At 40.0% G+C, this 18,213-nt stretch overlaps 1 protein-coding gene across 1 annotated transcript; it reads left to right on the top strand.

Annotated features, from left to right (window-relative positions):
* Nucleotides 1–9,764: 9,764 nt before the first annotated feature.
* LOC134577521 (olfactory receptor 6N1-like) lies at nucleotides 9,765–17,621 on the top strand. Its single transcript, XM_063436330.1, has 3 exons — nucleotides 9,765–9,906; nucleotides 15,517–16,465; nucleotides 17,287–17,621. Exons 1-3 carry the CDS (start codon nucleotides 9,886–9,888, stop codon nucleotides 17,619–17,621), a joined length of 1,305 nt encoding a protein of 434 aa, XP_063292400.1. The 5' UTR covers nucleotides 9,765–9,885.
* Nucleotides 17,622–18,213: the final 592 nt, after the last annotated feature.

Here is an 18,213-nt window from a genome sequence, read left to right as displayed (position 1 = left end):
TGCCCCCCCCGAGAATACCGACGGTCTCCCTCTCCCTCTCCCTCCCCTGCCAGCCCTTAAATGTGCGTGCGGACCGGAGATCACAGATCTCCCTCCCCGGTCCGCAGGCACTGTGCTGGCGGCCGGCGGGGGAGGGAGGGAGTTAGAGGGAGGACCCGGAGGTCAGGCTGCAGCTCCTCCGGGTCCTCCTCTCGCGAGATTTGGAGCGTTGCCGCGGTTACCACGGAAACGCTCCAAATCTCGCGAGAGTGAACTCTCCCCACTGGGACCATCAATGAATCGCCCACCGGACCACCAGGGAAATGTCCCCCCTCCCCCAGTAAAGGTAAGAAGGGAGGGGGGACATAGAATATTTATTTAAATAAAATAAAAAAAAAATATAAAAAAAAAGACCCCATACCCTTATATCACACACACTGCCCCCCATTACACACATACTGCCCCCCATACACCCACACTGCCCCCCATACACCCACACTGCCCCCCATACACCCACACTGCCCCCATACACCCACACTGCCCCCATACACCCATACTGCCCCCCATACACCCATACTGCCCCATACACCCATACTGCCCCATACACCCACACTGCCCCCCATACACCCACACTGCCCCCCATACACCCACACTGCCCCCCATACACCCACACTGCCCCCCATACACCCACACTGCCCCCCATACACCCACACTGCCCCCATACACCCATACTGCCCCCCATAACCCATATTGCCCCATACACCCATATTGCCCCATACACCCATACTGCCCCATACACCCATACTGCCCCATACACCCACACTGCCCCCCATACACCCACACTGCCCCATACACCCACACTGCCCCATACACCCACACTGCCCCATACACCCACACTGCCCCATACACCCATACTGCCCCCCATACACCCACACTGCCCCATACACCCATACTGCCCCCCATACACCCATACTGCCCCCCATACACACACTGCCCCCCATACTGCCCCCATACACACACACTGCCCCCCATACACCCACACTGCCCCCCATACACCCACACTGCCCCCCATACACCCACACTGCCCCCATACACCCACACTGCCCCCATACACCCACACTGCCCCCCATACACCCATACTGCCCCCCATACACACACACACTGCCCCCCACACTGCCCCCATACACCCACACTGCCCCCATACACCCACACTGCCCCCATACACCCACACTGCCCCCCATACACCCACACTGCCCCCCATACACCCACACTGCCCCCCATACACCCACACTGCCCCCCATACACCCATACTGCCCCCCATACACACACACTGCCCCCCATACTGCCCCCATACACACACACTGGCCCCCATACACACACACTGACCCCCATAGACCTGTACTGCCCCCATACTGCCCCCTCATACACACACACTGACCCCCATAGACCTGTACTGCCCCCCATACTGCCCCCTCATACACACACACTGCCGCCCCATATACACACATTGCCCACACTCACACATACACTGCAATACTCACACACACACACTGCAACTGTTACACACACATACTGTCCCACACATACACTGCATCCCTGACATACACTGCCGCTCTCACACACGCTCACACACTGTCCCCCTCACACACACACTGCACCCCTTACACATTGCACCACTCACACACACTACTGCTCCAATGCACTACTACAGCCCCATTTCCCAGCAGACTTCAGGTAAGTTGTCAAACTGTTCTTAAACGGTTTGACTACTTACTCTGGGAGGGGGTCCCGGCACTATAGACACCATAACCACTACACTGAGCTGTAGTGGTTATTGTGTCTGGATTATTTCTTTAAATAATCTACAAGTGCCCCTCCCGAGATCAGGCTCTGGATCCGCCACTGCACTGCCCTCTCTCTCATGTCCCATACCAGACTCTGCCCTCAATGTTATGTCCAATTTTAACCTCTGCCCTTCTTACCATGTCCTTTACCAGATGTATTTTCCTGACCAATCGCATATTACTTCAACATCTGTCTTTCCTGCCATGTTTAAAAGATAATCAAATGCCCATTAAAAATCCCCTCCATCCTCCCTTCCCAAATACAGCCATGTGCTCCAATATCACTATTTTCCCTTTCTTCACCAACCATTCCCTTTACCACCCTTTACCCTCCCAAGCATGACCCATATCATCATAAGTTCCATCTTACAGCCATGCTTATTTAATAGTCATCCATTGGCCAGAGGAGGGAAAAAGGTGCAAGGTGGGAATGGAAACCTACAGAAGCTGTCTTCTATATTATCTTTCCAACTCCTCAGCCACTTTGGCTCCCAGGATTGCAGCAGATAGCAGTGGGGAAATATGACATATAGTCATATCTCCATATTATTTCTTACAAAGCTGACAGCTATAGTCTGCCATTAGAGCAGACCTGTCACTTGCCCGTGCCAGGGTTAAAAGCCCCCCCCAAAAAAACTGCCTGGTGCCCGAAACAACATGTCCCAGGTGTCAGTTTATACATATTCACCATCTCTAAAATTTCGCTGTAGCATCAGGGCTTGGAAGAATTAATATTATTAGAGCATACTTACTTCCAAAATTGGAATATCTTTTTCGCACAATTGCCCTTAGAGTCCCAAAGATGACACTTGTATCTTATGTCTGGGGTAATAAGAAACCATGGATCGCGATTAAAGTTATGTCAACCAGATTAGCTGAAGGAGGATTATCCTTTCTGAATATATTTTATTTTATACTCATGACACTGTAATGTTCTCCCGTTTTTTAGAATGGGGAAACAGAAATTCAACAACAAAAGCATGGTATATATATATGAAAATAAAATGTGTGGTACTTTTGAACCCTTTGGTCTTTTCTGGGTAGGTAAGAAATTGTTTAAAAATCTACATATAGATAATTGACTTATCTCCCATATTTTTCAATCTATTGAGCCGATAAAGAAATTTCCATAAATGCTCCTTTGGAAATCTTAAATTTTTTTTATCCAAGACCTTAATCTGTCTGGTTGGACACTTGGAAACTTGGTAAAAAATCCAAGATTTATATGGTATTTCAGGGATTTTTAGTTTTCTGAACCTACAAGGAAGACTAGGCTTATCGAATAACGAATATTTTACTTACCTAAGAATATTCGATTTCCTTCATAAAACTTCTATAATCAGAGATTTGCCCCTCGATAAGATCCTCTATGGGGAGTTCAATAATAAACCTTCAAGAACTAGAAGGGCCTTGGATACACTTAATCAAGAAGTTAAACTGAACACAGTTATCAAGTGGAAACTTGACCTAGATAAATCTTTTTCCTGGCAAGATTGGTTAAACTAATTTGAATTAATAAGGAAAACGATTCATTGTATAAATATACAAGAAATGTTCCTTAAAATCATCCACAGATGGTATATGGTCCCCACTAAATTATGCAAATTTCAAACAAATTCCTCCAACGTATGTTGGAGATGTAATAGTGAACTAGGTTCACTTAAACATATTTGGTGAGACTGCACTGGCCTGGACAATCTCCGACTTTAAAGTAGATATCACTTTGTCCCCAGAAAATGTTTTATTTCATCTAGATATGCCAAAAATGGCTAAACTATCTTTATATCTAATTATCCACGTTTTAATGGCAGTTAAACTGTGTATGACTAGAAATTGGAGACATACTGAATCTCCATCTTTAATAGAGATCAAAGCCCAAATACAATATCATGGTGTAATGGAAAAGGATGTCTATTTTAAAGATAACAATACTGATACCTATAACCAAAAATGGAAAAACTGGTTTGATTATTATAAAGAATAGATTCTCTAAATAAATAAAACCCTGGTAAGAATATAATTATATATATTCACTTAGAAAATTACTATCAATATTATCCCTAAAATGGTTCTTGATTGATTCAATATTATTAAAGAAGCTATATTGGAGCCCCCCATCCTCTTTACTCTCCACAGGTGTCCTTACGCTGTATGTTGTATGTGATATTTATATTATATGTTGTGTAAGATATACCTCGTTGAAGGCAGTATTTTGGATAAGTAATTTATTCCTAGACAATATTAACTTTTAGATACTCAAATCTAATGACTATCCATTTAAGAATGGACCTGAATGATTACGCAATGGAATAATTCAATTTACCGTATTGTATGAAATAATGTAAAAATGCTGTTGAACATATATGCTTAATTTTCTGTAAAATTACAATAAAAAATATTTGAAAAAAAACTAATTCTCTGTAGCACCTCCTTATCTGGCGGCCAGGACATGCGCTCTACATGCCTTACCCTAGGTAAACCACTGGTCCTGGCACTTCTCGATGACTCAGATTGCATCACTCATTGTTCTCTGAAGTTGGCTCCTGTCTCTCATTCTTGACTACTCAACTACTTAGCCCTTAGGTGACCCTGGTTCCAACTCTGGAATCACTCTAAAAATTGCATGTTCTGGGTGTGCTCCCAATTCCTCTATTTCTATGTATGTTTGTAGTGCAGAAAAGATTCCTTTTGGGTTGAGCACCCTGCCCCGTGCCTCTATTTCAGATTTCCATTTGGAAGTGACCACAGGAAAGTCTAAATTTGAGTAGGTTTATATCACCTTAACAAAATGTATTTGATATAGAACAGATTTATCATATGCATTGTTATTATTTACATAGAAGCACTTTCACTTTCATTATCTATTTATGGCATTATATTTTTTAAATTGTTTTTGCTCAAATTTCTTTAAAATTTTATGTATTTGCAGTGCACTTACAATGGATTAATTGAATGCACTTCAGTTTAAGTTATATTAATTTAGCATTGGCACTATTTGCATCGTAAGTATGGTAGTAATCGTGTTTGTCTCCTATGTTAGTATTAGTGTAGGGTCTACCAATATTGGGGTACTTTGATATAGCTGTGGACTTAACACAATATGGCCATATGGTGGAACCAAATCCCCATATTTGTTTGCTGAGATAGGTAATTTTAAATAGCCTTGTAAAATGTAAATCTGTATTTTAGTGTAAGCACTGTTCCTTAATATGTATTTTGTATATGTAACGGATCGATGGGCACCCCGACTGGGTACCTCTGTTGAAGGATGCTCCTAGCGCTTCCTGAGGACTCCAAGCACTGCAGCAGACACCACAACCACCGAACCGGAGAAGCATACGAATGCTCTCAAGCATATGAATGCTGTAAACAGCTGAGCAGGAAAAGCATACAATCAAAAAGTAAATAGATAATGTAGAGACTCACCGAAGTGAGGCTCATGAGCTGGTTTTAATACAATAGATACTGAATAGTTTAACATATATATAAATGACTTAACCAGACGCACTGTATATTATCTATATTATCCTGATGTGTAACTCCAAATAAAGGGCATAGATTCTAATAAAAATACTTTATAATGTTCTTTGACAGAACAGAAATCCATAAGAACACATAATGCCACTGGGGAGTACCAACAGGGAAAGATACGATATACTTAGAAATGGAATGCACAGGCTATGAAAATAGTGGTAGATTCTTTAAACAATGAACATAATAGAGAATCGCCCAAAGTCAGATTGGTATACTGCACATGATGCCAACGGAAGCATAGTCCTAGATTCCTAGATAATGCGCCTCCAAAGTATATGAGGCTAATCACTGGTAAATCTGAGAAGTTCTAGAGGTAGAAATCCAACTAAAAAGTGGTCAAAAGAGCAGTTATCCATGCAACTCCTAAAAAACACCTTCAAGGGTGTTCTATACTTTCCCTGAAAGCGGAAAGAAGGAGAGATAGCACCTCCGATTAGCATCAAACAGTACCAACTATAACAGGGGAGTAAAAGCAAAGGAGCAATAATATGTATCCCTATAACTCCTAAGGAAACACCTTCAAGGGTGTTCTATGCTGACCCTAGGAGCTCCAAGAAGGCAGGGACATAGCTACTCCAAATGCTTGTGGCGTTCCAATTCTTAATATAAGCGGTGCTGTCTGGACAGAAAACTTAGGTGACCCAAATAAAGTTAATTAAACACCTAGTGTTCCCATAGTGCTAAGTGAACAAAATAATAAATAAAATAAAAGGACCCGACGCGCGTTTCGGTGCGTTCTAATGCACCTTCGTCAGGGGATAATGGTTATCCCCTGACGAAGGTGCATTAGAACGCACCGAAACGCGCGTCGGGTCCTTTTATTTTATTTATTATTTTGTTCACTTAGCACTATGGGAACACTAGGTGTTTAATTAACTTTATTTGGGTCACCTAAGTTTTCTGTCCAGACAGCACCGCTTATATTAAGAATTGGAACGCCACAAGCATTTGGAGTAGCTATGTCCCTGCCTTCTTGGAGCTCCTAGGGTCAGCATAGAACACCCTTGAAGGTGTTTCCTTAGGAGTTATAGGGATACATATTATTGCTCCTTTGCTTTTACTCCCCTGTTATAGTTGGTACTGTTTGATGCTAATCGGAGGTGCTATCTCTCCTTCTTTCCGCTTTCAGGGAAAGTATAGAACACCCTTGAAGGTGTTTTTTAGGAGTTGCATGGATAACTGCTCTTTTGACCACTTTTTAGTTGGATTTCTACCTCTAGAACTTCTCAGATTTAACAGTGATTAGCCTCATATACTTTGGAGGCGCATTATCTAGGAATCTAGGACTATGCTTCCGTTGGCATCATGTGCAGTATACCAATCTGACTTTGGGCGATTCTCTATTATGTTCATTGTTTAAAGAATCTACCACTATTTTCATAGCCTGTGCATTCCATTTCTAAGTATATCGTATCTTTCCCTGTTGGTACTCCCCAGTGGCATTATGTGTTCTTATGGATTTCTGTTCTGTCAAAGAACATTATAAAGTATTTTTATTAGAATCTATGCCCTTTATTTGGAGTTACACATCAGGATAATATAGATAATATACAGTGCGTCTGGTTAAGTCATTTATATATATGTTAAACTATTCAGTATCTATTGTATTAAAACCAGCTCATGAGCCTCACTTCGGTGAGTCTCTACATTATCTATTTACTTTTTGTTTAATACTCTAACCTGGGTACAAGCCCTATATGGTGGAACTGGAACCACCGAACTGACCATTGTTTGTCACTCACCCTCATATGTGTATGAGGTGTCTGACACACTCCTCTTATCTTATCTAAAGCATACAATCAGCTTACACTCCTGGCAATCAGCATACAATCCAACTCCCCCAATAACGAGACAACACTTTGTTTTGAGGTCAAACAGAACTGACTGTACTGGCGCATACAGCCTCTTTTATTCACAATCCACAAATATAGTACTGCCCACAGGGTTTTGAAATACAACCAGTTCAATCCGTACAATACACACAGACACTCCCACCCAAAATCCTCCCCTCTGCCTGTGATATGATTACTGAACACAATGGGTAATATAATTATCACAGGCAGAGAAATTCAGTTTTTAAAAAATATTAATAACTTCCAAAATATACATGCCACAAACATAAAATCACATATTCGAACTCAGCACACTTTAGTTATAAACATAGTCAAAATTCAGCCAATTCCATCCAGGGGTTAAAACGTTAGCTGGGGGTCCCTTTTTGACCGACCGCAAGCACATTTTCATGCCCAAAACAGTTCCAGAGAATCAGGCTGTGCGGTCGGTCTATTTCCCATGTTAAAGTCAGTTCAAACATACGAACGACAACCATTTGAATTGTCGAACTGTTGAATGAACTGTCGAATGAACTGTCGAATGAACTGTCGAATGAACTGTCGAACGGCGTTCGAACTGTCAAATGCATTGAAGTCTGGAGAAGGTAAAACTTCAGCTAAATTAAAATGCCCGCCACCACGTGTTCGTTTGCGCGAACGGCGGCCCCTCAGTGGTCGGCAATATACCTACAGCAGGCTTTCCAGCCTGGGAGGTAAATTGCCTGCACACTTCCACTTCTGGGTGGTCCGCCTGTGTGGTACCTGGTTCAGTAAGCCCCATTTACTGAACCAAGTGGAAGAAAGCCAGGAACACAGTATATTAACAGTCTGGGGACAAAGTCTTAAAGGAGCATTGTTCTAAATAGGTCTGGGGACACTGGGGACACTGTCTTAAAGGGGCATTGTTCCCAAAAGTCTCACAGTATGTCCCCAGATGGTTCTTAAAGGGCCAGCAGCAGCATAATAAAATATAATATTCCCAAATACTGTATTTAAAGGGCCAAATCTCCCAGGGGCCATAGTCAGCAGGCAGGAGGCGGGCAAACAGGCTTCTCCAATGCCCAGTGGCAAGGTTGGTTTCGCCACAGTATAGATTATTGACTTTACAGCAGCACCACTGCTAATAAATGCATGTTCCAGGTGTGCTCCCAATTTCCCTTGTTCCATCTCTGCTGTCAGACCTCAACTCACAACCACAATCTCAGATCATCCTTTCAACTATTGCTTTATCAATATATAGTTTATCAATATATATGGACTTTTCTTCAATTGTTTCTCAATGTTAAAGCCCTCCATTGCTTTATTGCCATAGTTACTAATCTGGAGCTTCCGTGGTGCTCAAATTTGCTCCCACTTGACCTCCTATCTATCTTTGCACCACATAGGTCTCCTGGCCACCTTAACTATGCATTTATCTGTACATAATATTAAACCACTACAAGGAGATCCTACTCGTCTGTGTCTATCTGTTAAAGGAGGCGATATATTGTAAATTCTGTATATATCCGCCATTATTGTTCTCTTACTTTCTAAGTTTTGTCTAACCAAGTCAACTCCATTGTGTATGGGCTCAAGTGCCACAGTCTATGGCAAGAGTAAAGAAAAGTGATTTCATCGACTGTTTTAACTAGTGTCCCCTCCAGTTATTGCACAATATTACAATATTAATCAATACCTGGATCGATGACACACAATACTGAACCCCAGACACAAAACACTCAGCAGCTGCTACCTCACACACATACACAAAACACTAATGTGATAGATTCAAAGAACAGAGTATAGAACTCTAGGAGAGAGCCTCAATCCCGCATCCTGCCTAGGGGCTTGGGCTATTTTAATGTGACTCTGCACTTTTGTCTCAAATAAGTTTAAGCTCACTTGTGCCATTTCCGAGGGAATCTATACCATGTACACATCATCATAACAAAGTGAAAAGCCATATGATCAGTATGCACAAAGGAGTAAACAAATTTTAGCTTTTTTGTGCCATTGCAGAGAGGTCGCATACTATATGAATATCAGTCTAGGCACTTGTGCAGTCCAGAATCAAAACGCCACCTGGGTTCTAAGCGATTGAATTACACCAGGAAATAATTTTGGTCTTGATTGAGCCTCATCAGTGAGTAGGCCTAATGGCTCTTTAGGCATAGTGAGCAAGGGATCCGCATCCTCATGAAACAAGAGACACACCGTGAATGGAGAAAACCTTATTAACTTGCCTTTTGGATATAGCTGCATTTATGGAGTATTAACTTATTTAAATAAAAAAATATTGTATTTCTTTTTTAATAAATATTCAAATTTGATCAAATCATCTCTAATTATGTATCTTATTCACGAAAGGACCATTTCTTTATTTTTTTTCTACTATTTTCGTAAAACATCCAACAAACACTTAAACAAGCCTCAGATGTGCATAAAGTGTGTAAACTTGTTTTAATCAGCCCCCTGGGAACTAAGATATTATTTATAAGCCCTAAAGCAGATTAGAGAGACATAAAAGAGGTTCAGGCAAACAATCACACCTCCATTCTTGAAAAAAAAAAAAGCCTGTTGCATTTCAGTTTTTTTTTATCTGATCCCATTATAGAAACAAAAACTGCAGTTGGCTTCAGTCAGTGTGCTAAATAAATCTTGGCATGTAAATATTACATGTTTCAGTTTCACTTTTTTAATTTTCAAAGTCTACGACTATGGGAGTTCATTTCCAAAAGGTAAGTGAGGAATGGGAAATTACGAGCAAATCAATCTTTAATTATCCATTATAACTAAATTCTTTCCATATCTATTTTAGATATGTTGGTAGAGGCACGGCAAAGGGAATATGTGGGTTAATATTGTTCTTTTTTTTCTTTTAGATTGTAAGCTTGTTTGTACTCTCTATCTACTAATCTATTATGTCAGTCACGTTTAGTTAAAATTAAGTGTTTGTCTTGGTTTGGCGCTATATAAATAATTGTAATTTTCTTATTTATAATCACTTTTTTTTTGACATTCTTTATTTAGGTTTTTGTCAGTAGAAAACAATTTAACCAACATACATACTTCAGAGTAACAATATTTTGTTAATGTCCGCGTCTGGTGTGCTAAAGGGTTAACTTATGGGAACTGTTGGGGGGGCTCCCCTTCTGTTCTAGCGTACCATATCCCGTATGATACTCGCTGGCAGACTACGGGGCTACTATTGGGGCTCCGCTTCTCATTGTATCTGTAGGGATTGATGAATCCAGCCTCAGAATGTCCGTTGAAGGTGCATCTCTCCCATTCCCTTCCCCCCGTCCCGGGCCCCCGTCCCGAGGTCTCAGATTTAAGGCGAAGAGGGTTGTGTGTAGTGTATAATCACTTATAGAAAAGCATTATTTTTCAATTCTTTATTTATTTTGAGGAACCAACAAAATATACATTCAAGAATGAAAAAAACATTAAAATGACATATGTATGCATATTCTCTAGTACCCGAGAGCTTTATCATCCAGCAGTCCTCGAGATTTTCCTTAAATAAAACACCACACAGACAGAATTTTTTTTTTATAATAATTATAAACACAACATAAATAGGTAAATACATTTTACCATGGCTTATATATATATATGCCTTCACTCTTATCCCATTTTTCATATAAGCCTTCCACGGATTCCAAAAAGAAAATACGTTTATTGTATTGTTATACAGTCTGAGGAGAGAAAAGCCAAAGGCACATACCAGAACGTACATGCGCATTGATATTGGGAGGATGGCACGAAAAATGCATAATCTTTTTGGTGCATGGATCTTCAGCTCATGGGTGTTTCAGTATAGCACCCAGCTTCTGATCCAAGAATGATGCGGAGTCTGATGGACATTGCAGAAAAATACAGGTATTTATAGTGTATGGCAGCGACCAGCATCAAAATTGACTCAACAATGATGCTGGGTCAGACGGATGGCACAGAACTAAACGGATACTGTTACAGTGAGAATATAATCTGTACAGAGGTGAGAATGATTTCAGGGATTCCAATATTATAGTGTAATACTAATTAAATGCATGACATTCAAAAGCAAATGACTGAGTAGGTTAAACATGACTAGGAAACATAGTGGAAGGACAAGTTGCCCAAGGTGCAAAATAAATGAAATACATTCTTAAGTGATTGGCTTCACTGAAGAAAATTTAGTTTTCATGACCCTATATTCTCTTAATGAACTAGAGACAAGGGGAATTCATGATAGGGTGAGAAAGGACATTTGTTATGGATATGGCTACCATAAAGTAGTTCTGAAGGTAAGTTAGGGGATGGAGTGAGAAACTACAAGCTTGTGTGCGTCATTTGCAAGACGTGATGATGCTGGAGGGCATGCCACATGGAAACAGGGTGGGTGCTCCTTCCTATATTGTCATAGGCCATTAACCCACTGTATCAAGATTGCATCATCGTGCTTGTACGTGATTACGCTGGAGGAACGATATAAATTTGAATGCATCTCTCCATTATGCCAGGGCCTTTGAAAAGATAGAGACATCCCGAGCACCCAGCCTCGGTCTGGACCCTCACAAGAAACCTCTGGAAGAAAAGCACGTCTTAAAACAATTTCAGAGATCTGCTGAATCTAGGAGGATAACGTATTCATCTCAACTCTAAAACAGTCATGATTCCCACATATGGGGTGGGATCTATGCTATCACAGTTCTCTATGTTGTTTTTGTTTATAACTAAAGGACTATATTTGTGACTTTAGAACTTTTCAAGAAGTTCTCTTGATACATTCTCTAAATAAGATTTAATTTAATTTTGTATTTAACTCTTTTTTTTTGGACAAATTCATATTCGTCTTAAATGCTAGTGACTTCATATAATGCTGCAATTATTATGAAGCATGTGACTTGTTTTTGCAAGCTGGCAATATCTATTGCTTGTTACCACAGCTTTCTTATTTTTCATTTTTATTTTTTTGGATATTTTATTGTCTCAGTTTTTTCATTATCTGGAATATAACTTGTAGAATTAACACAAGAGTATAAGGATGCTCAAAGGACATAAAATATTTAGGAACCTTTACAGTGAATCTACCTTCAAAAATGGGACTCTCATATAGGATTAAATTGCAATGCTCTGTTGATCAGAAAATTTGATAGGGAGAGGAGGTGGGAATGAGGGAGTGGGAGAGACAGTCCAGCTCAAGACACTCAAGACACTTTACCACCAGTGGTTATCTCCTTCTCCAACAGACATCTGGACCAACTGGTTCAGAAGCAGAGGATGATTGTCAATGCATATTTGAAAATACACCAGCAGGCCTTGTTGCGGACCGTTTCGCTCACAAGAGGATAAAAAACGTTTAGGCGATAATCCCCTTTCCCGATAGACCAGCAGCTACTCCCGAACAAGAGACACACGAACCCTGGAAGCAGCCGAACAGGAAAAGCAATGCGAATAGCTTACACTCCTGGCAATTGGCATACAGTCAAATTCCCCCCAAGAATGAGACAACACTTCACTTTGAGGGTTAAGCAGGAACTCTCCTGTAATGGCCACACACTGGCTTTTATGCAAGTCCACATGCAAGGGGACATCCCACAGGGTGGGGCACAGTACAACCAATCATTTACAGGAGAACCGTAAAACACACCCAGCACAAACAGACAATCCCTCCCCTCTGGCCTGGAGATAATTGGGAAGGAATCCAATTATATCCAAGGACAGAGGCAAACTCCATTACACACATGGCAGACAAAGGACAATAAAAGACATAAAAATACATACTGGTACATTTAGTACATAAAACATATACATTCCACATATCCCCAGATAGCTTAGATCTGAGCACACATTATTACCAAATGGTGCTCAGATCACATACATCCAGTTCAATCGCCATGGAGCCAAAGTCTTTCATACAGTCTTTCAGTATACGACTGGGCTCCATGGCATAGCTATCTGGGGTAGCATGGCTTTAACAGTCCGCAGAAAGGCACAAATAAACCTTTCTGCTGTTAAAATAAAAGTTTAAAATGCAGGACCATAGTCTAAAGGGAGCAGGCGAGCAACCAGGCCTCTCCAGTGGACAGTGGCGAGGTTGGTTCTGCCACAGGCCTCAATTACTCAATAAGGAAACCTGGTGAGAAGAATAAATGATGTGACCAGCATGATATTTACTGACACACCTAGCCAGCACTGTTCAGGACTTCATCCACTAACACAAGCTACAGACTTTATGACAGGGTTCCACTTACTGCAGTCCATCAATCATAACATATTCTGAGACAGCCACTAATATCCAGTCTGTAGTTTGAAAGACGATAGACTGTAGGCCATGGCCTAAAACCTATCCCTTCCCCTTCTGCGTAAGACTCTGCCAAAGCAGTATATCTCACAGATGCTCCAAATAATATTGTTTATTAAAGACTTAATTCTCTGTGTGATTGATATACTTATTAGCTTAATCAGTTATGCACATGGTATTATATTTGCTTTTTTAGATTTTTCTTGCTTCAATCTCACATAACCCTCAAATATTGATGTGATCCTTAAGGTCACTATATTATTATAGCGAGCACCTTTTTTGTGCTTTTGTAGACAGTGGGAGTTTGTATTACAATTGTTTATAGAGCGCAAAAAAATTCCACTGTGCTGCTCAATACATAAACCAAGACAATTCATTCTGACAGGTTTCACATACGGGACCAGTAGATGAAGAGAGCCCTGCCTAAAAGAGCGTAACAAGCAACAGGAAAGGTAGTTGTCATAAATAACATGCATGCAGACATTAATAAGATTATATTTTTTATGATATAATGTTATTATCCATTTTGGTAATAACACATGGTTTTCCATCATTAATATTACACACATCCATTTCCTGAAATAAATACTCATGGGTTTCATTTGTTAGGGCCCACGGCTTAGGGCAGGCAAAGGGTAATGATCCATGTTTTGTAAAACTACACCTCTCATGATTCTCTGCTTGTCTAAATGCTTTGAAAAGCATAATGGAAGGCCCGTTTGACAAAAAAAAAGAGCTGACCACTTTAGTCCATGTGGTATAGTGACCGATACAGTGAAGCTGACTTAATAAGTTACTATGCAATTTATGTAATGAGTGTTTTAATAAATTTTTTTTAAATATTACTTTTAACATGGTGAAATTGATGACATTTTCACGTGATGATTATTTAAGAATGGACTGCACCAATCCCATGCACTTATGTAATAATCTGGACCAAATGCATTTATTTTCCGCATACCTTATAGCAGACATCTCAGTGGCAACATTTTTTTTCATCTTTTTCTGCATACAATAGCTAGGATGAAAAGAAATATTGATTAACAAATAATTATTTTATGTCAACAAGGATTTAAGTGTAGGAAATAACATTTAGTTACATTCTTTAGAGTATATTATGTTACATTCAGTCAAGTAAACTTGTGGGTTTATTCACTTAACAATAAACTATAGCCAATTAAATGCTAAAATGTAGGTAATAATTATATGACTATGGTTGACTTATAGGAATTTTGTGAATCAGCTACTTTTCTTCAAATTGTACTGAGTGAAAATCTGAGCCACAAGATTTTGGCCAAATTAGATAAACTTAGGTAAAATTATATTATTCAGTAATTGTCACACCTCAGCTGTGTTAGCTTGAATGTTGCCATCCACATTTTATTCACTACAGTTCAGTGAGCTTAGTGAACAACCCTGTAAGTACTTTATCAAAGTATACTCATTCCATAGCCTGCAGTGCTTAGAGTTCCCTGACACTTTGTCTCAGCGCGCAGTAGTTTATAACTCATATTTGCAAACATCACTTCAAATCCTACTCACATCAAAGGGGGAAATGTACCTCCACGTTGGCCTTCCAAGATGTTTGCAGTCTTTGCATGCCATGCATTTCAATCCTCTCCCCAGAGAGCGTGAACAGTGACCATAGACATGGAGTTAGGGGGTATTGAGGGCTGAGGCCCTGGATGTGGGACTCTACAGCCTCAGATCTCTACAGGTAGGGGAGTGTCAAAGAACCCATTTTTAAATTTTGCTCAAAGCAGTTATAGCTAGTGCCATAGTGCTAGGCTACCAAGGGAGGGGGTGCTGAGGAATACAACTTTGCTGCACGCCCCTCTATTAGTTAGGCAGTACGGCAAGACCACACTAGAAACCTTGCTGTGCAGCGTGTGCTTGTTTCCAGCTATGACTTAATTGATATCCTGAGAGCATAAGCAGCACACTGCTCATGGGTCTACTGAGAATGCTGGAAATTCCACTTTATTCTTATATAGCATTTGTGTTAATGTTTCAATATAAAAGACACAATTTCACACAATGTCATTATCTTTATGTGCAGGTAAATAAAGAATACTTTGATATCCTGGATTTGACAAATTATTCTGACAACAGTGTGAAAGAGTTTATCATCTCTGGATTCCCAAGGCTTCAAAGATTTTCGCTTTTACTCTTTTTCATATTTATAGTTATTTATCTTTTCACAATAACTGGCAATGGCCTTATATTCTTCTTTATTAATCTGGATCGAAAGTTACAGACCCCTATGTATTTTTTTGTCAGCAATTTATCTTTCTTGGATATGAGTTACACCTCAGTTACCATACCAAGGATGTTAGTTAAGTTCTCGATTGGCTTTGAAATTATTTCCTACCCCGGTTGCTTTACACAGATGTATTTTTTCATTTCTTTTGTTGCTGTTGAATGTCTACTTCTTTCTGTGATGGCCTATGATCGTTATATAGCTATCTGCAATCCACTTCATTATCATGTTACCATGACCAGGCAATTATGTACCTTACTTGCTCTCGTATCATGGATTGGTGGATTTTTATCTCCATTGGCTTCATTAATCTTAGCTCTGAGGTTGCCTTTTTGTGGCCCAAATGTTATCCACCACTACTATTGTGATCATCCACCTTTACTCCAACTGGCTTGCACAGACACTTCCTTAAACGTGATGGTGGGATCCTCTGTTGGCGCTTTTGTACTTTTAATATCTTTCACTCTAGTTGTTGTATCATACATTAAAATTATCACTGCTGTCCTCAAAATATCCTCCACCAGTGGACGCTTCAAGACCTTCTCCACATGTGGATCCCACTTTGCAGTGGTCAACATCTTTTACCTACCTCTAATCTTCATGTATGTGCGTCCAACTCCATCATATTCTTCCGATGTGGACTCACTTATAGCCATGTTTTACACAGTGTTAACACCTATGATGAATCCTATAATATACAGTTTTAGAAACAAGGATATAAAAGATACTTTCAAAAACACAATGAAATGTTAATCAAGCAGAAATTATTATACAGTTCCCCAACGATTTGTTATTATATTAATTGTATTTTAATGCTTCAAACCGGTGTTCTGTTTTTTGAACAAACAAGATCATTATTGCTAATAAATGCCACAAAATACTTATAGTAATATTAAAGGCTACTGTATTAAAGTTTATTTTATTTCACTTCACTTTTATTTCCATTTGCTTGTAAAATATGACTGTTTACTATTTAACCCCTTAAAAACACATGCAATTGTACAAATTCTAATCAAAACAATACCTGGAATTTGGGCTATATGTCAAACAGGGCTTTTATTTCACATTAAATATATATATATATATATATATATATATATATATATATATATATATATATATATGAAACAATTTATTTAACATAAAATCTAATAAGTGTGAGAATTTAAGAATTATTTTATTTTCTTAGTTCTGCATTTTAATTGTGAATGTCATAATACTTTTAGCTTTTACTGCAATAAAATACACATATTTGTATTCAACAAATGGCAGAGAATTGAGCAGTGAGACTGCAGGAGCATGATCTGTACATCATGACTGCTTCATATTGCTAAAGTTGCTTTGGTGACTATGGTGCCCCTTTAATGGATCGGTAAGATCTCCCCAGTTCAGAATCCTTTTCCAGGCACCAACTACACCACGCATTCCATGCCAACAAGTAGCATCTCTAAGTTCCAGGAGCCGAACAATCCCAAAGAAGGTCCGTAGCCATCTGTAATAGGCTGCCAAAGTTCCAGGTACCCGGGAAAGAGTCTAAGCCACCAATTTCAGATGTCTTTCCCCCACCAGGGGGAACAAATCCAAGAGGCACTCCGGAACTAGTGGAGGAGAAGAGGGCCCTGACACATTTCCAGAAGATCCAGAAACCATGCAGATACCAACAGATATGCAACTTTCAGGTCCAGATGGGCGAACCATTGCCAGAGACGAAGATGGTCTCGAAGGAGATGGATGCCTTCCATTTTGAAGTGCCTTTACATCACAAAGGCATTCAGGATGCAAAGGTTTATGACCAGCGAAACCTCCTAGATATCTTCCCCGTCATGCAGCATGAATTGCACCTCACCCTTCTCGATAAGGGCCTCTACCATGCCGTCGATGAGCTTCCGATGCCCCACTGCTGATACTTGGGTCAGAGACAGGAACACCTGAATTGTGAATAAATTAAATTCAAGAATGTAGCCCTGAACTGTCTGAAGAATCCAATTGTTTGTTGATAAACTTCTACACCTGTCGAGGAAATAAAACAATCTGCCTGTATGCAACAGAACTAAAGGGCAAAGAAAAATAAGTCTCACCTGTGGGCAATCTAGCATTTGCTCTCACCTGGCTTTCTCTACTTCTAAACGACCTCTGGGATGTAAACAAATGTGCAGAGTAGCTCAGGAAGAAGGCCAGAAGATGTTGGGGGCACGGCCCAACTTTTGACCTGCTCTGCCAAAAACCTGTGAAGGGGATTGATGGAAATCCCTCTCCATTGAGGATTGAGCTTTAATCCATGTAGTGTAAAAATTCACAGGTTTGCATGCCATTTTAACAGTGAATGTCATAATACTGTTAGCTTTTATTGGAATAAAATACACATATTTGTGTTCAGCAATGTCTCGTAAGTACAACTGTGCCCATGTCCAGCCTTTATGGTGTTTTGGAAAGTTGCAGGGTCAAATATAGGACTTTCCCCCTTTGAGTTTTTACACATTAAATTTGCCATTTTGG

This window comes from Pelobates fuscus, chromosome 1, assembly GCF_036172605.1.
Source record: "Pelobates fuscus isolate aPelFus1 chromosome 1, aPelFus1.pri, whole genome shotgun sequence".
NCBI classification, from domain to species: domain Eukaryota; kingdom Metazoa; phylum Chordata; class Amphibia; order Anura; family Pelobatidae; genus Pelobates; species Pelobates fuscus.
The sequence above is the reverse complement of the archived record's forward strand: the minus strand, read 5'-3'. Positions and strand labels throughout refer to the sequence as shown.